Consider the following 27,741-nt stretch of genomic DNA (forward strand, 5'->3'; position numbering starts at 1 on the left):
CGCTCCTTTTAAAAGGGACGCGAAGAGCGGCCCATCCAAGTTGCAGATTACCGATCAGTCCATCCTCGAACGACATGTCGAATTTTATTTGAATTTAATTTTAGAATTTTGTTTTATCCTAAACTACCTTTTTTCCTTATAATAAATAAAATTTAGGTTTAAATTACAAACATTTTTTCTCATCATGGTTTGTTGTACCAACAAAATTTACTATTTAAGTTTAATTTTTATTTTTTTTAATACTTAAGGTTGTTTATATATTTTAAGGTTATTATCGTAATTTTACATTTAATTGATATTCATTTTTCGAATTACAACAAAATTAAATTCTACATTGGAGTATTTTAAGTTTTAAAGAAAATTAATATAATTTTTAAAAATTTAAAAGTATTTTTGAACTGAGATATTAACAATTTTCATTTAATTTTTTTTAAATGTAATTATTATATGGAATGTTTGGAAACCACCCTTAAATATATTTTTTTAAAATTAAAATTTAAATAAATTAGTAAGAATTAATGTAAATCAAAGTAAAAAAATAGGAAGCATCCGATTAAATATAGTTTTAAGCAAATGAGACGAAATAAATAAAAATAAATGCAATGGCGTAGATAAATAGTTTTTGTCTGTATAATATTTTTTAACCCTTAAAAAGTTATTATTAGTACAAATTAATAAATAAATAAAAATAAAATACACTTTTAATAATGAATTACGAGTTAGAAAATTAAAAATCTAACAAAGTTAAAAACAACGGTTCATTTTGGTGGGAATTTTTTTTTTAATATCTAAATTTTAGTTATTATTGTTTTTTTAACAACCAAAATAATTAATTTGAAATTTATCGTGACCAAAAGAGCATTATTGGAAATACAGGAATATATTACGTGGAAAGAATACAAATTTTCAGAAAATATCGGGGTTAATTGCAATTTATTAAAATAATGGGGAAATTTTGTAAATTAAATATCACTAGTGGTGCATAGTGCAATTTCAGTTCCATTTTGGAGTGCGGTGGAAGTTTTAGGATTTACACACTATAAAAAGGCTTCGCTACCGCGCCATTTTCTCGTGCCAAATTTAACACGAAGAGAAGCAAATTGTTCTTCGGTCTGGTGCGCGAAGTCCACGAAACTCGAATTCTTCTACCCATTCATCAATGGTTTTTCGTTCGTCCCTTCTCGTAGTCATTGGTTCTGCACCGTTGTATTTGTTCCGGTGAATTGGAAGTAAGACAATGGGGGATGCGCAATCAGAATCGAGTATCTTCAGTGTTCGGATCGTCTCCATCGATTACTACCTTGCGCCTCCAATTCCAGGCCTCGGCGTATCCTACAGTCGCTTTCAAGGTAAACTTCACTTCCCTTTTGTTACTGGGTAAATCAGGTTGCAACTACCACTTTCAGCCTTATAAATAAGGCTGGTTGCATTCATTTGAGGCTACTGAGAAATTCAGTGAAGTTTTGAAAGCTCAATGCACCACTTGCTTAGTTTATACACTGTCGTATCGACCATGGGTTTCGTTTGATTTTTCAGATTTGGCAGTCAGTAACAGGTTTAGGATTCTTTATGTGAATTTTGTTATGTGAAGTCAATGCTGATAATGATACCGGGGAGAGAGTCTATACTCTGTTTTTATCTGCTTGTTCTCAACTGTGCAACTTGTTGAACTTGATTAAGGAGAGTGTAAAACATGATCGTACACATTATTTGCTATATATATATATACTATCCCCTTTATCTTGCACGAGTGCAAACTTAGCTTTGGGGTTTACTAACGCATATTTTTCGTATCATTTAATTTGAAGGCGGGAAGGTGAACGTGGTTCCTGTATTGAGAATATATGGTTCGACTCCGGCTGGTCAGAAAACATGCGTCCATGTTCATGGAGTAAGGCCGGAACTCTCTTCTACTGAGTCTTGAATAAGCATTTGAGTATGCATTTGCAATGATAGAAAATTGAGTTTTTGTTGATAAGAAATGAAAGAATACGACTAACGATACAGAAAAAGAAGCTCAAATTGTAACAGCTCAAGTTCACTGCTAGCTGATATTGTCCACTTTGACCCGCTATGTAACGCCGTCAGCCTCACGATTTTAAAACGCGTCTATTAGGGAGAGGTTTCCACACTCCTATAAGGAATGCTTGTTCCCCTCTCCAACCGCATGGGATCTCACAATCCACCTCCTTAGGGGCCCAGCGTCCTCGCTGGCACACCACCCGGTGCCTAACTCTGATACCATTTGTAACAGCCCAAACCCACCACTAGCACATATTGTCCGCTTTGGCCTGTTACGTATTGCCTTCAGCCTCACGATTTTAAAACGCTTCTATTAGGGAGAGGTTTCCACACCCCTATAAGGAATGCTTATTCCTCTCTCGAACTGATGTAGGATCTCACACCAATCTTAGATAATTAAACTCAATGGAAAATTATAATAGTTTAGAAAGGTGTTGAACTTGATAAAGGGTCACATCATTTCCAAAGACCTCTCTTCTACCATTCCTCTCTAGCCAATGGCTCCACGAAATCACAAATAGGGGAAAAAAATAAAAGAAAAAGGGAAAAGGAATTAGCACATTAATGAATCCGACCCTCATTAAGATAAAAAAAATTGGATGACTAAAGACAATGCCCTATCCGCATTCTCCATTTGAAACAAAAACTTCTTTTCCCTCAAGATTAGATTTTGAAACTTGTAACTCCCAATTGACACGGTTGCAATGTTGAGTCAATCTTGAAGATCATGCTTGTTTTTTTAAGACATGGTATTCTTCTTACGCTCATGTGTTAGTTTTTTATCCAAGATTTATCTTATGCTTACGTAAGCTTCTTGGGCAAAAGAGATGGTAACGGGTTATTATTGTAAAGCCTCAAATTTCTTATTGTCATTATTATCTTTTTGGTAATATAAATTTCCTGGTCAGCATGGCACTATTTACCATATAATCGACCAAGTCATTTTTCTTCAATCTATCAACTACCAATTTTTAGCGCATACGTACAATTCTATATGCACGTGTATGCATGCATGCAAGCGTCCATGTTTTGAAATGATGTTCCTTGTAGGTTTTACCCTATTTATATGTGCCGTGCTCAGAGATTTCATTGCAGTTGCAAGGCAAAGGTATGCATGCAACTCACGAATGTGATTATAGTTTTATTTTGATTATCAAGCCTATTAAATGAATATGTTACTGTTAGATATCATATTAATTGTTTTTACTTTACTTTCCAGATAAAATTTAGCTATTATTTATATACTTAATTGTAAAAGACATGTATTTATTTAGTTATTTTAAATATACTTTGAAATTAATGCTAATTTGAGCACTGCTCAGCAGTTACAAGAGATTGTAGGATGATTTAGTTTCAAAATACACTTTGAAACTAATCTAGGATTTAGCTTATTGAACTACAGGTATAGGATCTCAATTTCTTTTAAAAAAATTATTTTGTAATTAAATAATGGCTATTACAGCATGCTATATTTTCATGCACCTGCTTGAATCTTTGTTGAATCTGTGCCACTGTTATCCTATGATGCTACTGTAGCTTATATATTTTAATTTTGTATAGGAGAAGCTTTTGCGAACGATGTGTCACTTGCACTTGAAAAAGCCTTAAAGGTATTCTTCACTAGGACAACTAGAGGATTATCCTTCGTCTCACATATATGTTAATCCCTCGTGTTTTTTCATTGCTAATGACATTATTTTGGTTCTGTTTGAGTTTTGAAGCTGAAAGGCAATTCTAGTTCTAAGAGACAGCATGTACATGGTTATAATCTTGTTCGAGCGAAGAAGCTTTATGGTTACCACTCATCAGAGGAGCTTTTTATGAAGATATATTTGTATCCACGTGAAACTGAGTTTTGTTTTATCCATATGCTATATTGTTTTTGATGGGCCATCCTGCCCATATTAATGATCTGCAACCTGTGATTGAATGCTTTGACAATAATTTAGATATCATCCACAAGATATCACCCGTGCTGCAAATCTTCTGCTGGTATAGTTTTTGAAGTTTGACTCTGCAGCCATTCATATTTATCATCTTACTGTTGTTTTACATGCTAAATTGGATGGTGGATACTGCAATAACATCTGTTTCTCAGTAACGGATAATGATTTGTTTAGCGCAATATTTTGTCAGTGTGAGGATTTGCAGAGAAAATATGTGTTGTCTTAGAAATTACAAACTATATCAAGAGCTTAAACTTTTGATATCGATGCTATTAATGAAAAGAAGTTTGAGAATAGCAACTTGGTTATTTTTTAACTTGTATCTTCAATGGCGGTGACAGTAATCTTTCTCACTAATTTTATCTCTGGTTGCTATAATTCAAAACTAGTTCTAATTACGTTCATTAATTGATTAATATTTTGTATATTATTTTATTTTTATTTGAAAATTTTAAATATTTTCATTTTCAGCTTTTATTAACAAGTTGAGTTTATAATATCTCATTCAATTGATCTGGATGCACAATAAGGATCATATCTATACAATTTTGCACTTCTCAATAAATATGTAAATCAATTTCCAGTCTAATTAATTTTCGATAAAATACTTTATTCTGTCTAAGTTTTGAGCTTTCCTTTTGAGAATTTAATTCTTTGTCTACTTTTCTTTTTTAAAATAATTTAGAAACTTTCTAAATAATTTTTTAATGTTAAAATTTGATTTCTAATGTTGATTTCAAGTATTTGTGTGTTAAAATATTTTAGTTGTTGCCTGTTTCTATTTCGTTGAAGCCTAGAGTTTGGCTCTATCACCATAAACTTAACCAAAGTGTTCAATACTACCATGTAGATGTTTTGCCGGTTTCATTTGTAGGCAGCTTGGAAGATCTGTGTTTTGTGACTGTACTTACTCCTTTTCTTTGTCCAGAATGGTGCCATTCTCGAAAAGATTTTACAGCCTTATGAATCGCACATACCATTTGTCCTGCAGTTCCTTGTGAGTAGCTTTATGAGTTCCAAAATAAGTATAATATTAAATACATTAAGCTACTTTGTGATTAGTAGTCTTGTCTAGCTGTTAGCTTGATTTGTCCATTAGCTTTTTATCTTGTTCTCATCAAGGCTGGAGAATAGTTTTATAACAATAATTTACTCAAAACTACTTTGAAGTATCGGGTACTGAACTAGCTTCCGGCTAATAGTGCCCACTTTGTAATTGTCCCACATTGCTTTTCCCCCATTTTTATTACTTACTCTCAGCACTTTGCTTATCACACATATTGAAAATTATATTACTTGATTGTTTTGAGGTACACATCTTCAGTTAGTGTATTTTCATCTGTGAGTTTGCTTTCTATTTTGCTGTGGTCGTCATAGCCATCTTTTTCTTGAGGTTATCATATTTTGTTCTAGAAATGCAGGTATTACTACATTGCTTTGCCCTTTGTTCTGTATAATACATATTTTCCCAATAAATATTTGGGTGATATGCAACAGTTAACCATTCAATTCATTAGGTACTTTTGGAAGTGTTATTTTTTAAATCTTTATTGGTGTTCTCTCTTGATTTTTTGGTTCTGAACTACTATTTCTTCTAGGTTGACTATAATTTATATGGTATGGGTCTTCTGCATCTAATGAAATTGAAGTTCCGTCATCCAGTACCAGATGCTCCAGGGAAAAAATTAAATCACATTTTACAGTACGTGAGTGAGAATCATGGAATGGACAATCCAACTTGCATGCCTTCTGATTCCGAGGTCTCCTTTGTCCTTTTTCTTTCTTTTTCTTTCCCCCATTAACTATTACAATTTACATGATTGCATGTCTTGATTATGCAAATAATGGGCGTCCCTTGGCAATTTCATTAGGCAGATCCAAGTAATGATGCAGCATCAACTTCACCAGTATGGATATCTTCTAAAATTCCAACAGATTGGATGTGGAAATCTCCTACTGCAATGGATGCATTGGATGACGGTGGAATCAATCTCTGTAAACGTCAAAGTGTTTGTGAACTTGAGGGAGATGCTGCCGTAGAAGGTTCATTTGGCTTCGTACTTAAATTTGACGTGAAAATACTTTCTTTTAACAGGTTGTAGTAGTAGGGTTCCTCATAAATCATTTATTTCCTTGCGATGTTAAGGCTTTCAAAAATTTTGATCTGCAGATATTCTCAATCAACATTCTAAACTATATACGTCTTTTTCTCAAACCCATTCAGATGTGAAAATGGTTCAATCGCTTGTATCGATTTGGGAGGTTTGATATTGTCCCGTCCTTTATTCTTTTTCTATTGTGCTGCTACATTTATGTGCTAACGTGCAAACACTGTATGATGGAGTCTTTAGTTGTAATATGTAGTTGGTATGTGTACATTCTTGTTCAGTGAAGTGTCTTCTTGTCCATATCCCAGGAGGAACATAGAAGAACGGGGCTGCAGGAGGCACCAGTGCCACCTGATCCTGGAAAACCATTGTCAAAAGAAGTTTTGGAGACTTTCTCAATTGGTATGGACTATGAGAAAAAAATGACTGAATTATATGAGAGACCAAAATGTCCATCAGTGTTAACTCCACTTGAAAAAGATGAAAGGTTGGTGCAGTCATTGACATCTTCAGCTAATGAAGCAAATATAATTGGACTAGGATGTTCTGATGGTGAGCCTTTGAAACACGTTATGGAGATCGGCAGAACTAATTTGGACTCATTTTACCCAAATTCATTAGAAGATCATGACAAAATGCTGATTGAAGGAGATGATATGGTTCCGAGATTGTCTATGGATGAAGTTGAAGTAACTCCCAAGGTAGCCTTTTGCTCTTGTTGTTGGGGGATCTCTCTTTTTGCTTAGATGTCAATTGTCACGAAGATTTTACACTTGATATATAAATTTTTACGTTACTTTCTGCTCTGACATAAGTAATGCATTTGTTATTATACGTTAGATGCTCAAAGTGTACTAAGGTGTTAAATTACCATTGAATTCAAAAGCTTCAGCCAATGAGTTACAATACTTTAACACTGCTTGGACTTGTGGGTTTGAAAGTTTCACGAGACCCAACAAGTAGTTATTAATATTAATTCGAGAAGGAATGAGTTGAGTTTGTAAAGGGTAGGGACAGAAAACCCCCTCATAGTGAGGAGCTTGGTAAGGTAAATGCTCTTTCCTCTCTCCTTTTCTCATCTCATCTTCCTCCTAGTTTTTCAGACAGAGTTCGTTTTCCCATCCATTTAGATCAAGTTTTTAGTTTTTTGTCCATTTTTTTTTGAATTCTAAGTGGATTGGTATTGCTTACCATCTTTCTCTCATCATGGACGTCGGGAGTTGGGTTTGTATGACATTTAAATAGCTATTCCCTTTATTTCTCTCTCATCTCCGTTGTTTTGAGAAATTTTTCTAAAGATCTTTTTGCATATGCCGATTGCTTCTAAATTCCTCACGAAAGATAGAGATCCCTCTGGTACTTTTCATTTGTCCAAGTTCAGGTCTTAACAAGGATGGTTTCATGAAAGTGCCATTTGGCCTCCAACAAGGGTTGGAAGACACTCTGTGTTCCAGCTTGTCCGATATGAAAGGATGACTGGTTTTTTGTGAAATGAGAAGGGAATTTTTATTGAAATTTGAAAAGAAGTACTTTCTTTAAAGAAGCCTTCACTGGAGTAGTAGATGTAATTCCTAAGGAAAAAAGTGAATTACAGACGAAATTATGCTAAGATAGCGAGGACATATTCAAAGGTTGTTTAGGGCAAATGACAAGTTGCAGTTTTTTGAGTAAGCTTTAGATTTCTTCTTCAGTATTGTGTTTTAAAGAAAAGGAAGTAGTAGAAGTTGATTTTAGCCAGCTCTCTTTGGTCTCAAGATTTTGTTATCACAATTTTTGGAACGAAATTCATTGAACTTTCGAACATTATTTTGAAGCAAGCCTAATCATCTACCCTTTCTTGGCTGATAAGACGTTATTGAAGTTTACTGGTTATGATTTTGGATTACTATTCGATGGAAAAGGAAATTAATTGGGGATTCAGTGAAATTTGAAAATTGGTCCGAAGAAAAACATTCTTTATCGAAAGTTATTGAAGGGTATGGATTTTCCAAACATTGGTTCTCTCGCATTTGCTTAAAATATAATTTAAGTTTATATGATGAAATATATAAGAATTTTCTCAAGAAAAGAAGAAGAAGAAGAAGAAGAACATGAAGACGAAGTTCTGTGGGAGCTGAATTCTATTTGGTTAGTGGTTGGAAGATGAGTTGATAAAAAGTGATTGTAATAGTGGGTTTTAGTATATATTCAGTTGAACCAAATATTTGATTTTATTCTGATGTTAGCCATGTTTGGGTGTTAAATGTTTTTTTTTGGAATATTCATATTTTCAGGTTGTCGACGAGGAGGCACTAGGCCTCCTGAGATGGCTAGCTACTTCTCAGGCTGCACAAGATATTAATTCCGACGATGAACTTCTTTGTGAGACAATTTTGGGGCCCTTGTTGCCTGCAGCAAACATGGATCAAGTGCTAGAGAGAGCTAGCCAGGATTATGGTTCTGAGTCTCAAAAGGAGTGTCAAGACATTCTCGATTCAGTTGAAGATCTAGATGAATTTGAGGGATTTAACAAGAGAAAATGTTGTCCCGATGATGAGCATCTTTCCAGGTCTTCTTCTGAAGAAACTATTCCCCAACTTGATGGTGCTGCAGATGATATGTTCACTCCTTGTGGAGGGTCGACTGAAAACTCACCTGATAGAGATTTATATATTGAGAATGAAAGATCTTCCAAACTTGTGGTGTTGCATGGCATTGATTCAGATACTTGCAGCCATAAAAAGGAAAAATCATTATGGGACTCTTTACCTTTTCAGGAGGCTGAGAAAGTGAATACAGATTCAACATGTGTCAATTCTTGCAGGCCTGATATATGTGCAAGTTTGACTAGAGATTCTGGGTTCATCAGTTGCTTTTCTAAAGAAGAGGGAGGACAGAGGGATGTTACAGTAGAAATTGAAGGCACGGGTACATATACCTCCAGGGAAGGCAATGCCTTTGTAGAATGTTCTGTCCGTGATTTGATGAGGAGGAAGCGTCACTATCGAAATGAGCAACTTGACTGTGGAAATGGTAAAGCTAAAAATTTTACTGTTGGTAGTAGGCAAAAAAAAGTGTGGTCAAGAGGCTTGGATTCTCAAGTGTTGCAAACCAATGAACATAACTTGAGATTTCAGGACTCTTCCCATTTGATGCCATGTTTAACTAATCAAATTACTAGTTCTGACATATTTTATGAGAATAAGTCTACTTATTCTGATAGTTCCATGTATGGTAAACTGCCGCTTGTAGATGGCTGTGATGGCTTAGTGCAGGCTAGTTCACCAAATGTTGGAGAAATCCCTGGATCTGAGACAGTTGCAGGTCCTAGTCAAATGTGCTTTGATCCGTGGCTTTCTGAGTCAGAGACCCTAGGCCTAGGTTCTGTTCCTCTTGGTGGTTGTCAAACTTTAGCTAGCAAGAATAAGAGTGATGCTGATGTTCATGAGAGCATGCCTTCCATGCAATGTGCGTACGAGGATTATTTGGCTCCATGTACAAAAAGAAGATTTCTTTTGGTTAATCAGAATAGTAATGATAGAAAACAGAAAGAGGATGCTGTTTTGTCTGGGCTTGGCCACTCTCTATCTCTGGTTGCCGATTTTGATCGTGAGAAAATATTATCAATTGGTATGACTACCCGCATAAAGCCACCGAATGCGGAGTTGATGCACAAAGAACCTATAAACACTTCTAATACGTCTATCCTGTCAAGGAAACTTGCTCCTTTGGATAAAAAAGATCCCGAAGAGAGAACAGGTTAAAATTCTATTTTCTTTATGTATGTGGTGTTGATACTCGTCTTTACCTTCCTAGTTCAATTTTTTTCATGAGGATGATTACCCTTTGGGGTAGAAGTGCAGGCTTTATCATCTTTTTTTAGTTTATTTCTTATTTCTGTTGGGAACTTCAAGTGTCACTGATTTTACGTTTCCCTTCCTCCCTTGGAAGCAATAAATTTAAATAACAGGAGCTTTGACCAACTTTTGCTTGCTGAAATGGTCCTGACTATTTGATAACCTTCATTTTCTTCAGGAAGAGCTTTGGATGATCTTTTGCCATTTTTTCTACCCAGAGACAAAAAAGATATTTTTGAAGACTATGACTCCAGTTCTCTGAAAGAAGTTGTCATGGGTGTTCCCATTCACTATCGAAATGATGGCTCCTTCATGTATATTTTAACACATGTAAAGTCACCTCCTTCTACAGATAGTGTTCGTCAGTGGCTATCAAGTGAACAGAGAGGTGATAACCAGAACTCAGCTGGGCATTTTTGTCCTTTTTTTTGTTCTCTGTTCTCTTGGGTTTTTCTCTGGGTTTTTGTTTTGTAGGTCTAGAAACTAACTACTAGGTTGACAAGTCTAATGCAAGTAGATCCTTCATGATTAATTAGAAAATTAATTTTTAACTTTTTTGTAGGAAGTTCAATCTTTAAATAGCTTATTTAGTACTTCATGATTAATTAGAAAATTAATTTTTAACTTTTTTGTAGGAAGTTCAATCTTTAAATAGCTTATTTAGTACTTCATTTACAGCTCTCAGGATCAACTCAGGAAAACCTTTCGTTGATGATCCGGACAAGCCTCTGCCTCAACCTGGTTCTTCATCTCATACAAGTCATATAGTAAATCATGGAGGCCTGACTAACTCATCTGCGGATGAAACCTCTTTCCATGAAAATGTAGAACCAGTCAAAAGTGGAGGAGTTACAGCAAAAGTAAAAGCTTGTGCGAGTTTTTCACAAGATATATCTCAAATTTCTGGCCCAGATGAGATATCAAAAGATACTCCTCTTAGCCAAATTGGGTTTTGTGATCCTGCAAGCGTTGGAGGAGTGCAGCAATTAACATTGTTGAGCGTTGAGGTATTCTTTACATTTATCTGCCCTTTTCATTTGTACAATGGAAGTTTGAAAATGTGCTTATTTCAGGTAGCGCCAGATGTTGAAATACTCTTTTATTCCTTTCATGTTATAGATTGGAACTTGGGTTCCCTTTTTTCCATCATGGAGTTTGAATATCTTTTCTTCAGGAAAATTCAGTGGGTCTTGGTAGCCTCTTCGTTTTGATATCTTTCTTGTACTTGTCTATTGGGAGCCATTCTTGACATTTTGGCTCATGTTTTTAATAGCTTAGAAACTTGCTCAGACGCGAGGGGGTTTCTTCTTCTTCTTCTTCTTATAGGGCTAACCAGAAAAACGAAAAGAATTCAACAAGGCACAAATCTCCCAAATAGCTTTGAAAAACGACTTTCCAACTCAACCACCAACCCTAATTTCTCAGAAAAGAATTTCACAAATTATAAATATCAGGAAAAGAATGATTGATGAAACCTTTAGGAAGACCACACCTTAAAGCTGCTGATAACTTGATAAAATCAAAATTTTGAACCACTCTAATATTTTTCAACGAAAGCTGTAGAGTATCTGTCATCCCCAAATGTCCCACATCATATCTCTGACTGAGTTAACCCAACATTATCTTAGCTTTCCTACTCAAGCTGCGAAATACAAGTTATGACACACTCAAGTTTTCAAAACTTCACAAAAGTTTTCATTGACCTGAAAAAGAATAGAGCAGCCTTATTGGGCTGAGCAACAAGTTGCAAGCTAAATAACCCAATTACCACAGGGTAAAAGCTAGTACAAGAAAGCACTAGAAAATATAATGCCAATATCCTTTTACTGTAAGGTAAAAAGACTGTACGGAAGTTAAACAAAGAAAGTAAAGCCATGGCCAAAGAACATTCAAGAACTGGGCAAGTCACCCGAGAAAGAACAAAAAACGGCAAGATGCTACATCAGATTATTTTCTCATTTTTCATTTTTAGGTACCTTTTCCTTTCTATATAATTCATTTCTTTGCTGCTAGTATGTCTTTCGTTACTATTTTGCTACTTTTAGAAAATATTCTAATTTTTCTTGGTCACCCAATGAATAGGATTTTAGGAAAAAGATCTTATGGATCTTGCTTGGTTATAGGAAATTTGTGCTCAATTAAAACGTTTTCATGTTTTTTTGGGACTTAAAAAGTTTTTATTTTAATTACCTCATACTTGGGCTCTGGTTGTTAGGTTCAAGCAGAATGTAGGGGTGATCTTAGGCCTGATCCTCGACTTGATGCCGTCAAGATGATAGCTCTTGCAATTCAGAATGATAGTGGCCCTGCTGTCGATGTTGTTTTAATTTTGTGTACTAACATTGGTTCGTCTAAGAGGTATGATATTTATGACCACAATGAGAAATTTTACTCTTGAACCACTATGCCTTTGTTGTTAGCTCTGTATTTATGGTGAATTTGGATTTTCCAAATATTATGCTATCTACTTGTTAAGATAGTGCACATATGCATTTCTCCTTTGTATCTATTTTGTTCTGTCATTTGGTTTTGTGTTTGTGAGACATTTTGTATTGTTTTCTTTTTTTTGGTGTTTGTGAGAAAATGCTGGGTGCGTATCTTGCTGTCCAGTGGTCGTTACCTAATGCACAATGTGTAAATCTTCCTAGTTGTAAAATCAGCTAATTTCTAGAAGTAAAAATGTTATAATTTGGATGTCTGCTCCTTTATTGACACGCTCTTTATTTTGGTGTGGTAATGTCTCATTTCTTTTCCAGAAATCGTGATGGGATTGACTACAAAGTTTTGGTTCATCATGAAGAGAGGTCTTTATTTCAAAGTTTTATGAAAATTATATATTTATCCGACCCAGATATTTTGATTGGCTGGGATATTCAAAGTAGTTCTCTTGGATATTTGGCAGAGAGAGCTTCTCAGCTTGGTATAAGTTTACTAAATAAGATATCTAGGACACCCGATGAAACCGAGATATTGGATGGAGATTCAAATACTCACACTGAAATTCCAGAAAACCTGGTTTCTGAGTTGGTAAATTCTGATTCTGCTGCAGTAGAAGATATGATAATTGAGGATGAATGGGGTCGAACACATGCCAGTGGAATCCATATTGGTGGTAGGATTGTTCTAAATATATGGAGGCTTATGCGCAATGAAGTTAAGCTTAATATGTACACGCTTGAAGCTGTTACGGAAGCTGTTTTGAAACGAAAATTTCCATACATCCATCATAGAGTATTAACACAATGGTTTAACAGTGGTCCTCAAAAAGCAAGATTCCGGTGCATTGAATATGTGATGGAAAGAGCAAAGTTGAACCTTCAACTAATGAATCAGCTCGATATGGTATTTTGATTTTCTTTTCATTAAGTATGATAGCATCATGTAGTTACATATGTATGTAGGTTGGTTACTGTATAGGCTTGCCAAGTAACTTCTATTTTCTACTACTACCAAGTTTTTGGAGTTCCTTTTCATGTGCATTTGGAGAGGGGTGCCTTTCAAAACAGTTCATTATATGTTCAAAACTTTTGTGGATCATGTAGCATGTATATCTTATACAAGCACGGTGGAAAACTATCTTTGTAACTGAAAGTGGAAACATTGGAAAAAGTATCTTTTCCCGTTGGCAGGACAAGTCATTTTGTATCCGAAACTAGATTCCGTGGAGAACACTACCTTTTAATTATTTTGGCTTTCTTCATCTTGCAACAATTTTGGTGTCTAACTTGTATGAAAATGTTAATTAGCTAAACCGTTTATTATAAGAGTACTAGTAAGAAAATATGAATTTAAGTGCCCCATTTTCTTGAATCTATCAATTCATATGATAGGAGATAGGACGCCTTACTTTTTTAGTTTTTATTTTTGGTTTCCTTTTTTCATGACATATTAATGGATAAATCTTAGCCCTCCTTCTGTGATAAAGAATGCTTCCTTTGGTGGACAGTTTCTTGATAGTTTTTGATACTTTTGACTAGAAAGGAATAGGAGAAGTTATTAGTGCGTAGAAGACAACTGGGAGAATGACTACAATCTTGCTATTGAGTTTGTCCCTTTGGGTTTTTGCTTCTTAGATTTTTTATTGGTAGTTTTCTTTCTTTGATTTAAAATAATTAGTACCATCTCTTAATTTTTTACTTCTTGTATTTATTTTTCTGAGAGGCTTTTTCATTTTGCCTTCGCCTATGTTTACAGTATAGAAAATATTGCCAAAACTGAAGAGTATTAAAAGTTTGGCTTTGTTGGTTTTTGATTGGTTTGTTGTTTTGGGTTTAACGTCATCTTTTTCTCCCTTATCCTTCCTTTATGTTTTCGTTTGTATCCCCAAATAGTACTCTCTTATGGATCTATTTATTTACATAGACAATTTTTTTCATTCACATGGATTATATCACTATCTGTACCTTGCAGATAAATAGAACTTCAGAACTTGCTCGTGTGTTTGGCATTGAATTTTTTTCTGTTCTATCTCGAGGCTCGCAACATCGTGTCGAATCTATGTTACTAAGATTGGCGCATAGTCAAAACTATCTGGCAGTCTCCCCTGGGAATTTGCAGGTCTGAATTGATGGTCACTTGCTCTTCCCTGAATAATTTTGATAACGTAGGAAATTGTAATAAGGCTTATTTTATGATTATTTTTCATACTTTGTAAAAGTTTTTATCCAAGGTGTGGTTCGTGATTATTTGTTAGTATACATCTCATCAATATCATCGTTCAATGATATTTTTTTCCCAATATATATTGGCAATAATTTTAGTTAGAGAAGATGAAACTGAAGCTGAGCCCATCCCTCTTTTTCGTAACCACTATACCAGGTTTGCACGGGGGGAATACACATTCCTGAGGGCAACCAGAGATCTATTTTCATGTGAATTTGTTGTTGGTTATATTATATAAAATTTGGCTATGTTATTTTTTTGGATATGCTGATTATTGACTATTGTTTGGTTAATTCTTTCTTGCTTATTACTTGGAATCATGTTGTATAAGAATTGATTGGTGACATATGTAAATATTTTATTTGTTGTTTCAGTATTTCTTTTTGCATATTTGATGCTGAACGATTTATCTGTTTACATACTCAGATATCTGACTATGTATACGTGCTTTTTTTTTTTTTTTTTTTTTTTTTTTTTTTTTTTTTAATTTTCTTCTCTCTCTCTCACTCGTTTTCCGTTAATTTGCATGGAATGATGTCAAGGTCAATTTCATTACAAAATTATCACCCAGAAGTTCTTTCACGCTTTGTGGCCTTCATGGCTTATCAGTTTTTCTATCAGCTATTTTTTTATTTTTCCTTTTGTTTATAATCAGGATTCCATCATGGATAACATTATTTGTAATTATATGTTTGTTTCTTTGTTTTTAAATGAATCAGGTCCCATCACACTGGTAGTTTCCTCGTCTTTTCTAACTATTATTTTTGTTATTTTCTTTTTGGTGCGTTCTGTTAGCTACAATTAATTTTCTTACAAATGCCTTTTTGTTTCTTTGACGAATGAATGTGGTTGAGTTAACCATCTGAATATATTTTTGTTAGGTCGCTTCTCAACCTGCAATGGAGTGCCTACCACTTGTGATGGAACCTGAGTCTGGTTTTTATGATGATCCTGTTGTAGTTTTAGATTTCCAGTCTCTTTATCCATCCATGATAATTGCTTACAACCTATGCTTTTGTACGTGCTTGGGCAAAGTAGCTCCTTCAAAGGTTAATACACTAGGAGTTATTTCATATTCACCAGAACGACAGGTTCTTGAGGAACTGAAAGATCAGATACTGCTAACTCCTAATGGTGTGATGTACGCACCACCAAAGGTAGATCTCTGAAAATGTCTTTATATGACAATATGGAACATAAAGAACATGATAATATGAGAAATAAAGAATATTGCAGGGGGTTCTACAGACCTAAATAATACTTTTTGCTGATAGATCTAAATTTATATATGATTACTACTTTCTAACACGGAAATAATTTTATGCTATAGTTATTAATTGCATTAGATTTGGTTTAACGTTTTTTTCCCTACCATGAATGAGGTTATTGATAGAAACTCTTTTGACCTTAGCAAGCATCATTTTTGTTTGGTTTTGTTTTGTTTGTTTTTCGTTGCAATGATCTTTTAGGTCTCATTTACTTCATAGGCATGAGAATGAGGAGAACAAAATTAATTTACATTTAACTTTTAACATTGCGTTTACTAATATTATGTTGGATTCAAGATAAAGAAAAGGTGTAACAGATCTAAATTTCTATACGATCACAATTTTCTAATGTCATTAAAAGAATTTTATACTAAAGTATATTAACTTTGTTAGATTTTAGTTTAATATCTTCCTTTCTACCATGAATGAGGTCATTGATCGAAGTTCTTTTGACGTAAGCAAGCATCATTTTGTTTTGTTTTGTTTTATTTATTTTTTTCCAAATGATCTTTAAGGTCTCATTTACTTAGTAGGCATGAGGTTGAGCATTGCTAAGGCCTTCTTTTGGAACCTATGGCTGGAGAGGAACCAGCAAGCGTTCAATAAGACCAAATCAACTTACAAAACCTTCTTTAACAATGTCCTATTAATGGTTATGTATTGGTGTAAATATTACCCCCTTTTCTGGTTTTAGTCTTACCATATTTTTGGTCAAATGGATGACTTTTTTGTAACTCCATTTTTTGGCTCTCAGGTCTTTACCCCATCTCTTTCGTAATATTTCATACATCAACAAAATATTTGCTTTCTCTAAAAAGAAAAAACTTAGTGGGCATGAGAATGAGGAGACTCAAAATGAAAATCAATTGGAATGAGTTAATGTAGAAATGGACCAAAATTTTTAATATGCATATACTAATACTTTGTTAGAGTTAGGATAAAGAAAAATGTGTCTTAACGTTATTCTTGTTGTTGCTGCTATTATTGAATTATTTACTTATTATATCATTTTTTTTTTCACAATGAAACTCATTGCAAAAGTAAAGATGAATAAAGATGAAAAAAAACTAAGAAAGAAGAATGATTCTCATTTTCTAATTATTGTTCTGATGAGTAAATCCAACCTTGGGTTTTTTTGCCTATCACGAATGGATAGATTCTATGTTATAGGGGAATGAAAATATTGACATTAGTGCTTTGTTCCCAACTGATTCCTCAGGTTTGTAAAGGTATATTGCCTCGTCTTCTGGAGGAGATATTATCGACTAGAATCATGGTGAAACAGGCAATGAAAAAGCTGGCTCCATCACAGAAAGTTCTTCAGAGGGTATGGCTATTTCAGACTACAGTAGTCTATTATTTTGCAGATCATTTCTGTTAGTAGTAATTTATAAATGCATTGATGTTTCTGTGTTTACCCCTATAATATTTGAAAAACTATTTTTATATGTGAACAGGATAAGATTTTATAAATGTTGATCGATTGTATTATGCATAACATGCATTTTTGTTTTTCCAATACGTGATCAGTCATGTACATGAAAAACAGATGTGATTGAAAATCTTTAATTTATGTTCTAGTTACTAGTTTACAAATGTACATCTAGCCTTGTTTGGTTGTGATTTTTTATTTGGAACTCATGTATGAAATAGTACCTTGACTAATTTAGTAATTGAAATTTCTTAAATACATCAAATTTTAATTATTACTTTGTAAGAGATTTGTAAGTTAGTTCTTGAATAAATGATATCAGACAGCATACGTTAAAAAAATTGAAAAAGCTTGGATTATTTAATTTTTATTTAGTTTATCTTTATTTCATACTAACTATTTTTTATTTTTTTGTTTTGTTTTTTGCAACTAAGTTCAACATTGCCTTCGTGTCATTCAGTTTATGAAGTGTACATAAAATGCCTTGCTGTCTTGGATTATCGTATATCATTAGTGCCTGTTGATCGTTCCTTATGAGTGCATTGCTGAGTCAGTGATTTGTTACGCTTCTCAGGTGTTTAATGCAAGACAGCTTGCTTTGAAGCTGATAGCAAACGTAACATATGGTTATACAGCAGCTGGTTTTAGTGGTCGTATGCCTTGTGCTGAGCTTGCCGATAGTATTGTTCAGTGTGGCCGCCGTACACTAGAAAATGCAATCTCATTTGTTAATTTACAAGAGAAATGGAAGGCTAAAGTTATTTATGGGGATACTGACAGGTACGATATCTAATTAATTTCAACCAGTACGAGTTTAACTGTGTTGAGCTTGCAGCATGTAATCAATAATCATATATGTCTTGTGTGGAGCTTTGAGGAAGTAACAAATTTATCAATGATGTATGCGTGTTTGTAAGCCTTATACACGTGTGTGTGTATATATATTTAGACACACACACACATATATATGTACACATATGAAGACTAACTTTCAGCATGCACCCAAGATTTAGCAGTCTTAATTAGAGTGGGAAATGGAGTTTTGTTGAAGGACCTTTTAGGTTTAAGCGCCTGCTTTTCCTTTTCATGCAGCATGTTTGTTCTTCTAAAGGGACGTACGGTTGAACAGGCTTTGGGCATTGGCCAGGAAATTGCATCTGCAATCACTGCAATGAATCCCAATCCAGTTACACTCAAGATGGAGAAAGTTTATGCCCCTTGCTTCCTTCTCACTAAGAAGCGCTATGTGGGCTACAGTTTTGAGAGCCCTGAACAAATTGAACCCGCTTTTGATGCTAAAGGCATTGAAACTGTACGGAGAGATACTTGTGCAGCTGTAGCAAAGACAATGGAGCAGTCATTGAGGCTTTTCTTTGAACATCAGGATATTTCGGAGGTGCATTTCTCCACCTGTTGCTTTCAATAAAATTAATTGTCGGATAATGTAACTATTAGATCATATCTTTTTATTGCTTTTAACTGCTGTTGAGACTTGAGAGCACTGGATTGTTTGTTCTTTGAGGGAATGCAATATCGAAAACTTCAAGCGAGCTGAGAATTACTTGTTTTGCTCATTTTTCATATAATGATGAATTTCTCAACTACCTGATTGGGTGATTTAATCTGTTTTTCAATGCACAGATCAAAAGATATTTGCAGCGTCAATGGAAGCGGATTCTTTCAGGAAGGGTTTCAATTCAAGATTTTGTCTTTGCAAAGGAGATACGGCTAGGTACATATCGTACTAGGGGTCCATCCTCACTTCCACCAGCAGCAATTGTGGCCACTAAGGCAATGAGGATTGATCCAAGGGCAGAACCGCGTTATGGAGAACGAGTTCCTTATGTTGTAATTTATAGGGAACCTGGAGCTCGCCTTGCCGATATGGTTGTTGATCCAATGGACCTTTTAGCCGTGGATTCCCCCTACAGATTGAACTGTCTATATTACATCAACAAACAAATAATACCTGCCCTGCAAAGAGTTTTTGGTCTTGTTGGAGCCAACTTAAATCAATGGTTTTTGGAGATGCCTCGTCCAGTCAGGGAAGTGTTTTTTAAACAACCCTTATCAGCTGCGAATCCTAATCGGACCCGAATTGATTATTACTACCTATCTAAGCATTGTATACTATGTGGCGAGTTAGTCCAGACCTCATCTAATTTATGCAATCAGTGTCTACAAAATGAAGCTGCAGCTACCACTGCGATAATCAGAAAAACTTCGAAATTAGAGAGTGAAATGCAACACCTTGCTGCCGTAAGTACCATTGCAATATTCTTTCATTACATTAGGTCTCTGGGATTCCTTGGTTACATCAATCTGCTTTCAATAAAATATGATGCCGTTTTCGCTATGCTGTTAGATTTACTTGATTAGTTCTGTCATTACCGAAGTTTCACTAACGTGACATTCATATTTGATCTATTTTTCTAAGAAAATTGCAAAAACCACCCATAGAATGACTCAACATGTAATATGGATTAGTGTTTAGGAGTTGTTTGCAACTTGGTTTTAGTTTGTTGTAGGTTGGTTGATAGGCTGAGATTTTCTAAAATAGGGTGTTAATCTGTTACCGACTATACCCACTGCTAGCAGATATTGTTTTTTTTGGATTTTTTCTTTTTGGCTTCTCTTCAAGGTCTTTAAAACACGTCTATAAGGGAGTGGTTTCCACACCTTTATAAAGAATGTTTTGTTCGCTTCCCCAACCGATGTAGGATCTCACATAATATATTGTATTTGTACACTTTTGAAGTTTCTTCTAATTTTAGACTCTTTGATACCTGGTTCCTGGTTGCATGACACAGTTAATTGGCTTGAATTGCAACAATTTCATAAGTCGAAATATTTCTAAATTTACAATGAACAAAGCCATAAACTTCCGTCCTTTTACAGATATGCCAACATTGTGGAGGAGCAGACGGGATCGTGGAACCTGGTGTGAAATGTACTTCACTCGCGTGTTCAGTTTTCTATGAGAGGCTTAAGGTTCAGAAAGAATTTCGTGGTCTTGCTGCTGTTGCTGCACACAGAGACCTGTATCCAAAATGGACAGTTGAGTGGTTCTGAACTTAAGATCTCCCCCATTGTTCAAAAGGCAGGCAGCCCTCTTCAGGTACCATACATCTGCAGCTCTCCACCCCTTAAACTTAGCTTTTAGAAGGCCTCATCAGCCACCACGGTATATATACGTATAGCTCTCTATCATATCTGCTGTTCCCACTGATAAGAAACTGGCTTGAATTAATTGCCATGTTCTGATACATATATCTTTCTTTCACCTGATGTATAAATCAATGTAGCAAATTCTAAGGGGATTGGTATATGTACCTTTTGATTATAATGAGGAGGTATATGTATATCTTCGTTTATCTGGATCGAGTCGATTGTCAAGTGAAGAATTAAGCTAAAAGCTAGGCACATTCTGTAAAGATCGAACTTGTATTGAAATGAAATGATGAATGCAAGGTTTTCATACAAATTAGAAAGGAAGGTTCATTTAATATATAGGATAAATGGCAAGACAATGAATTAGTAATGGTAGTTGGTATGTATTTTAGATATTTACGCGGGATTCCTCTTTCTTATTCTTTAGCTACATCTTCGAGAAGGCTTTATTGTCTCGTTATTCGGCTGAATTTTGACTAAAAGATTATAAGTCAACTATTTTTAGGAACGTCTCGCATAACTTCTTCAATATAATTTTTTAACAAAAAAAAAAAAATAGTGTAAACTCATTAATTTAAATGAAATAAAATGATGTACAAAAATAATATTGACCAAACACTAAGGGAGAGGGAGATACTCCTTCATTTTTGTAATTATCGGACCTCTATTTTTTTGGAAAAGCAACTCGATGTCCGCTGAAGAAATTCCTTCCCTCCTAAGAAGGATTAGAATCACCGCATATATAATGAACCACAGTCACAAGACTAGAAAGAGTGAGATCAACAATCTCACGCATATATAACGAGTCCCAATCGCGAAACTAGAAACAATGAGATCAACAATCTCACACATATATAACGAGCCCCAGTCGCGAGACTAGAAACAGTGAGATCAACAATCTCACTCGCGGCCATTGGGGCCATAGATCGAGTTTTGGGCTAAGGTTACCGCCCGTCAAAACTCCCTTTCCAAGACTAGCTTTCTCGGATAATATATATTGTGAAATGGTGCAGATAAATTATGGTAAAATTGATAAATTGGTTAAAATAATTTTTTTTAAAAAATAAAATAGTATTTACAAAAAAAAAAAAAACTTGTTTTTTTAGTGCAGACCTTCTTTTTAGGGTTTAAGCTGTCCTGGTTCAGTCGGTCCTCCCATGGAGGGTTTTAGCAATTCAGCTCTAACCTAGTCCCTCTCTTCGACCATGGCGCAGTCCCCCTTCTCTCTCCTCTTCCTCAAGCGTCTTTCCTTCTCTTCTCGATTCTCCAATGCACCTCTTTCTTCGCCCCTCCTTTCTCATTTCCTCACTATCGGATCATCCAAGCGATTTTTCACCTCCGAAGTCTCGTCAACCCCCTCCTCACCTTCTTCCAATCCCAAACCCAATTCCCTTTCAGCCCGAATGAGCTTCATCTTCGATCAAATCGACGCCATTGAAAAAGAGCGCTCTCAGAAGGACCAAACTCTGCAGAGAATTCGAGCCTGGCGTGAGTCGAAGGCCAACCAGAATCCGCCCGTCGAGGATGGGCAACCGGAATCGACGTTAGGGAGTGGTAATCTTGGGGATAATGTTAATAATTCGGAGTCTGCTTTGAGAATGGACGAAGAAAATGAGGTGGAAAGGACGGAGAAGAAGAGGAAAGAAATTGAATTGGTGCATCCATGGCCGGAGTGGATTGAGTTGATGGAAAGGTTAGTTCATCAGAATTACTTTGATCACAGGAGGAAAGATGAGAACAAGATGGTCGAAGAATTGGGATTCAGTGCCTCTGACCTTGCTTTAGAGGAGGATGTAGGGTTGGATTTGTCCAAGGATTTTAAGGCAGTTTATACTGCGTGCCTGAATTTTGGGAAGGACCGGTTCGACATTCTCAGGTTAGTAGCTCTGCATTTCCACTTCAGTATGTGAAAAAAAGTTAGACAATACTTGCTCTACAATTTCACTTGAGTGGTATGTTGTAAAGACAGTTTCTTGGCCCATTGCATGTCCTTTTGAACAGAATTTCTTGTTTACTCTTGAAAAATGTTCTGAATTGCACGGAATATAAGTCGTCTGAAATTATTACTGCATCATGATCTTCTGTTCTTGTTGGGATTATGGGCGTTGATAGTTTTGCCTTTTCTTTGAACGACAGATATTTCCGGCAGTTAAAGAAGAAAACTTAGTGTATCAATTGTAGGTAGGATAAGTGCTACTGGGATTATAGTCTTTTAGATTCCCCAGTTTTAGCTATGATTTTGTAACGACCTAGATCCACCGCTAGCAGATATTGTCCTCTTTGGGCTTTTCCTTTCGGGCTTCCCCTCAAGGCTTTAAGAACGCGTCTGCTAGGGGAAGGTGTCCACACCCTTATAAAGGGTGTTTTGTTCTCCTTCCCAACCAATGTGAGACATCACAATCCACCCTCCTTTGGGGCCCAGCGTCCTTGCTGGCACACTGTCTCGTGTCTACCCCCTTTGGGGAACAACCTCTTTGCTGGCACATAGTCCGATGTCTGGCTCTGATACCATTTTGTAACGACCTAGATCCACCGCTAGCAGATATTGTCCTCTTTGGGCTTTCCCTTTCGGGCTTCCCCTTAAGGCTTTAAGAACGCGTCTGCTGGGGGAAGGTGTCCACACCCTTATAAAGGGTGTTTTGTTCTCCTTCCCAACCAATGTGAGACATCACAATCCACCCTCCTTTGGGGCCCAGCGTCCTTGCTGGCACACTGTCTCGTGTCTACCCCCTTTGGGGAACAACCTCTTTGCTGGCACATAGTCCGATGTCTGGCTCTGATACCATTTTGTAACGACTTAGATCCACCGCTAGCAGATATTGTCCTCTTTGGGCTTTCCCTTTCGGGCTTCCCCTTAAGGCTTTAAAACGCGCCTGCTAGGGGAAGGTTTCCACACCTTTATAAAAGGTGTTTTGTTCTCCTCCCTAACCAATGTGGGACATTACAGATTTTCTGTGGGATCTTTGTATCTTTCATTTATAAGCTAAATTCTCCCTAGAAAAATGATAATGAGATTGTATATGAGCACATTTGTTTTGATAGTTTTAGTAAAGTTGAAATTTCCACTCGAGTTACATTTTTTCCCCTTATTGATCTGCTTTTCCCTTTTAATAGGAGCGAAAGTTAGGAATGTCTCTGACAAAAATTCTAATATTTCTGTTCTTTTCCTTTCCAACCATTTATGTGTTAATTTCTTCTTGTCTTTAGGTTAATCAACCATATTGGATTTTCTTTTTCATGTGCAGTTAATCCTTGTTTTGGAAATGTGTATGTAAATTTCCAGAATAGATGCACTTTTTGTTAATACTCATTCTATATATATATTTTTATTGCAGGTCGTTGTCAAGAAAAGACATCCAAATATTGGTTGGTTTTGGGTGCCCAAGTCCAGACAAGAAGGTTGTTTTCTCTGCAAAACTCTTGAGGAAGCTTGTTCATCTTGATGAAGGAGATGTGAGTACTTCTTTTCATATTGTATTTGTTCCTAGCATATCATGGAGTAATGAAAATGATCATAATACTGAAAGTGCTTTGTTTTGCTTCCAACTTGTTTATTGTCTTACCGTTTACAGGTTTTTGGCTTCTGTTGTTTTTCCTTCACACCTTTAACTAACTAGCTATGTTTTGAGTTCTATGTTAGGTACAGATCATGATTAGGGTTTATAGTTCACTGTATTTCTGCATTGGTATCAAATTTTTCTTCTGGTAGTAACAAGCTACCATAATGAATAATGATAATTCCTTAGGACCATTTTCAGATCTTATTTCCCCCTTTGGGCGGGTATTAATTACAAAATAATATATATTTTCAAATAATAACATTTTGTCTTAACATACATTGAAGATATTATTTTATTACTGTCCTTGCCTGATATTCCCCCACAATTTATTTTCTGCTGCTTGTTTGACCTAAGTAGTACGATATACTTTTTTATTTTTAATCTTTATTGCATTAATGATGATGAGGTGCTCTGTGCTCTTTTCTGTCTTCAGGTTTGCAGTTCCTGCAGTTTAAGAAATTCTTGTGAAAGAGCATATTTGGTGACTAATAAAGAAGATGAGGCTCGCACAATCGATATTATGCGACTTTTATTTACTTTTGGTTTTGATCACATGAATGGAACTGTTGTCAATGATTCCCTTCTGAAGCGAAAAACGGTTAAAACAGTTGTTCGCAAATTACTTCATGGGGTTGTCAAGTTGGGTTCAGTCCCAATAGATCCTACTCTCTCTCCTCCTGTAATCAAAAGGCCTCCACCAAAAGTGAAGCAGCCCCCACCTCCACCAAAGAAGCGAGTAGGACGTGATGATGTTGAGATGAAAAAAGGGGATTGGCTTTGTCCCAAGTACGTGTTTTTTACGTTGTCCCAATCGTTTAATTTATTCTTGCTGGAAGACTATTATGCTTTCTTTGAAGTTATAACTTTATGTAAACGGTTTATTGCTTCATATTTAAGGCTCATATGGAACTTAGAAAACCAGATCCTAGAAACTTATAGTATTATAATTGGCGATACTATTATGTGATGGTGGTCTTTAGTGTTGAACTACTGTATTTTGCCTTAGCCTTGTGTAAATACACTGTACTAGTAGCAGTTGTCAAAATTTTGGCGTATCTTTAGATTGCTCAATAATCTCTTTTCCAGTTTCACGTTGAGTATGATGTCTGAAATGCAAATTAACAAACCACTTTCAGGTGCGACTTCATGAACTTTGCAAAAAATATGGTGTGCCTGCAGTGTGACGCTAAACGTCCTAAGCGGCAGCTGCTACCAGGCGAATGGGAATGCCCAGAGTAAGACTTTTCACATATTAATCTTTTCTTCATTTAGACAATTCAACTGTACGATGGTGGGTTCCATCGATCATTATTTATTCGGGAAACAAAGTAATATTGTTGATTTTCTTTCTTTGTTGGGAGAGTTTCAATGTCTGCTGTGGAATGGATGTTCGCTTTAGGTGTCCTTGCCCTTATAGAGTAGAGATCTTTTCTAGTCACTCCCTCCTTTGTCGAATCAACCATTCTCCTTGGAGAGATTCAATTTTTGCCTTGATGTGTAGGATGAAAATTCCCAAGATTCTCCATGGTAGGGTGAATTCTTTGGTCATGGTGTCTAGGAAGATGACTAATTTGATGGAGCCGTGGTGTTGCATTCTTTGCAACATGGTTGTATAGGACCTTGATCATATCCTTTTGATGTGGGCTTCAGCTACGAAATTTTGTGATTATTTGCGTAGGATTTTAGGAGACACCGTGAGAAATAAAATAGATCATAAAAAAATCAAAGTGGCTGAAGCTGAAATAACTAATTTTGGATGTTCAGCCACAATACTATATGATATTGTGTAGAAGCAGAGATTAGATTTTGGGTGGTCAGTTCCTGATTCTCTATTCGTTTTGTTATCTGTGGCAGATGTAACTTCTTAAATTATAGGAGAAATATGGCATGTTTCCATTGTGAATGCAAGCGGCCAACAGACACATTTTTAGATAATGAAAAGCAAGAAAGACAGCACGTTCCTTCGAGGTTCGAAAAGGTTGCCAATAGGCAAGAGGTCTCTAATGCTTGGAATTTCGACTTCGACGATGATGAGTCAGATGGGGCAGATGTTGCAGCTTTTGAGTATGCAGATTCATCAGTTGCAGCCGAAGGATCTCATGCCGATAATCTGGCGAGAGGAAGCAAATATAACTCCGATCTCCCAGAAAGACAGCACTCTGATGCTGGAAATAGAGGTCCAGGCGTCGGATTTGACGATTTTGTCGATGAGGAGGACGATATCGACAATTATGAGCTAGATAGCTCAGTGAACAATTCAGGAAGGCAACCTCATTCGGTTGATTTTTCTGACATTGAAGGGCACTCAGGATCAGAAGATGGTGATGACTTTGGCCATAGATCTGGTGTCCCATCTTATAATAAGCGTCCACGACGTCAACAAGCAGCTTTCTCTGATTCTGAGGGCGATGAACTTGATTCTGATGACGATATTTCTGCTAAGAAGAATTGGAAATCTAGTCATCTGACCAGTTCAAGACAGAAAAGTAGAGACAATGGTCGATCGAGGAGGGGATTAAGCTATGGTTCTGATGAAAACCTCGACTCCGATCTCGATGAGGATTTAGATGAAAGACCTCGATCTAGACGGAGTGAAGGAAAGGATTTCGACTCCAATAGGAAGCATTTTCAAACGAGAGGAAGTTCTCGTATGGGCGGTCGATCATCCGAATCAGATTTTGATGATTTCGATAGAGGTATGCGTAGACAAAAATTGAAAGGGAATCAGAGGGAAAATAATCGAAGGGGAAGCGACACTCGAGCTCGTGGTGATAAATACAGTAGAGGAAGTGAGTTTCAGTCTAACAATTTCAGGAATGGTAGAAAGAACACATTTGATGACGATTTTGATGATTTTGGTGACAAGTCCCATCGGTCTCGTGGTACCAATTCAAGGTTTCGTGGGAACAGTCATGGCGGGCGAGGAACATATAGCTCGGGGAGTCCTAAAGAAGGTTACAAGAAAGATCGACCAAGAAGGTATAATGAATACGATACAACCACAGATAAGGATTATGGTGACTTCAAAAACAGTCGACGTGTTATTGAAAGATAGAGCCTATTTGAAGAATAATTCATAATTTGGGTTCGGGTTCGGGTTCGGGTTAATGATTTCATGTTCAACTCACTGCTAACGAAAGATCTATTATGGGATTGCTGCAAAATCAATCCTGTTTTGTTCTGTGGTGTTTCAGGCTACAATCACCATATGATCTTTGGACAGTCAAGTCATTTGAATTTATGTATTATTTTTGGTTTTATGAGTGGGGGCTCTTACTCCCTCTCATACATCGTTTTTGATCTATTTGTACATATACTTTTTTTGTATTTTTTTAAAAAAATAATATATCTTCAAAATTTATTTTGAGGAAATTCGCACGAGAATGAAGACTACATTCAAGTGAGAGTGATTACAAATGATAGGATAACTAAAAAGACTTTAATAAAAAAAAAAAAAAAATTAAGAATCACTGTTTATGCCAACAAGATGTAACTTTTTTTTTTTTTTNTTTTTTTTTTTTTTTGTGATTTAATTGTAGGAGCTCAAAGGGTATAGCTAGCCGATACTGTTCTATTTAGGTTTTCCACTCCTTATAAAGAATGTTTTATTCTCCTCCCACATCGATTGTAGAGAGAAATGATTCTCCTCCCACATCGATTGTAGAGAGAAATGAGGGTTAGCGAGAACGTTGAGCTCCAAAAGGGGGTGAACATTGGGCGTGATGCTCAACCCCAA

At 35.8% G+C, this 27,741-nt stretch overlaps 1 protein-coding gene across 1 annotated transcript; it reads left to right on the plus strand.

The window, feature by feature from the left end:
- Positions 1–1,022: 1,022 nt before the first annotated feature.
- LOC111450356 (DNA polymerase zeta catalytic subunit) lies at positions 1,023–27,365 on the plus strand. The gene is made up of 28 exons (XM_023090432.1): positions 1,023–1,349; positions 1,809–1,891; positions 3,073–3,130; positions 3,583–3,632; positions 3,744–3,856; positions 3,972–4,014; positions 4,897–4,965; positions 5,567–5,728; positions 5,840–6,011; positions 6,139–6,230; positions 6,385–6,777; positions 8,350–9,814; positions 10,091–10,300; positions 10,591–10,919; positions 12,128–12,270; positions 12,669–13,254; positions 14,323–14,469; positions 15,456–15,731; positions 17,062–17,169; positions 17,849–18,054; positions 18,367–18,670; positions 18,916–19,533; positions 20,173–20,331; positions 21,636–22,321; positions 23,781–23,898; positions 24,439–24,791; positions 25,142–25,240; positions 25,860–27,365. Exons 1-28 carry the CDS (start codon positions 1,238–1,240, stop codon positions 27,058–27,060), a joined length of 8,355 nt encoding a protein of 2,784 aa, XP_022946200.1. The 5' UTR covers positions 1,023–1,237; the 3' UTR covers positions 27,061–27,365.
- The last annotated feature ends 376 nt before the right edge of the window (positions 27,366–27,741 follow it).

This window comes from Cucurbita moschata, unplaced genomic scaffold (assembly GCF_002738365.1).
Source record: "Cucurbita moschata cultivar Rifu unplaced genomic scaffold, Cmos_1.0 Cmo_Scf00012, whole genome shotgun sequence".
In the NCBI taxonomy this organism is placed as follows: Eukaryota; Viridiplantae; Streptophyta; class Magnoliopsida; order Cucurbitales; family Cucurbitaceae; genus Cucurbita; species Cucurbita moschata.

Excerpts from the sequence above, each read along its gene's own strand:
- LOC111450356 (XM_023090432.1), top strand. The coding sequence starts at position 1,238 with ATGGGGGATGCGCAATCAGAATCGAGTATCTTCAGTGTTCGGATCGTC. Across the intron at positions 6,231-6,384 it reads CGCTTGTATCGATTTGGGAG|GAGGAACATAGAAGAACGGG; the intron begins GTTTGATATTGT and ends TCCATATCCCAG. Across the intron at positions 19,534-20,172 it reads AAATGCAACACCTTGCTGCC|ATATGCCAACATTGTGGAGG; the intron begins GTAAGTACCATT and ends GTCCTTTTACAG.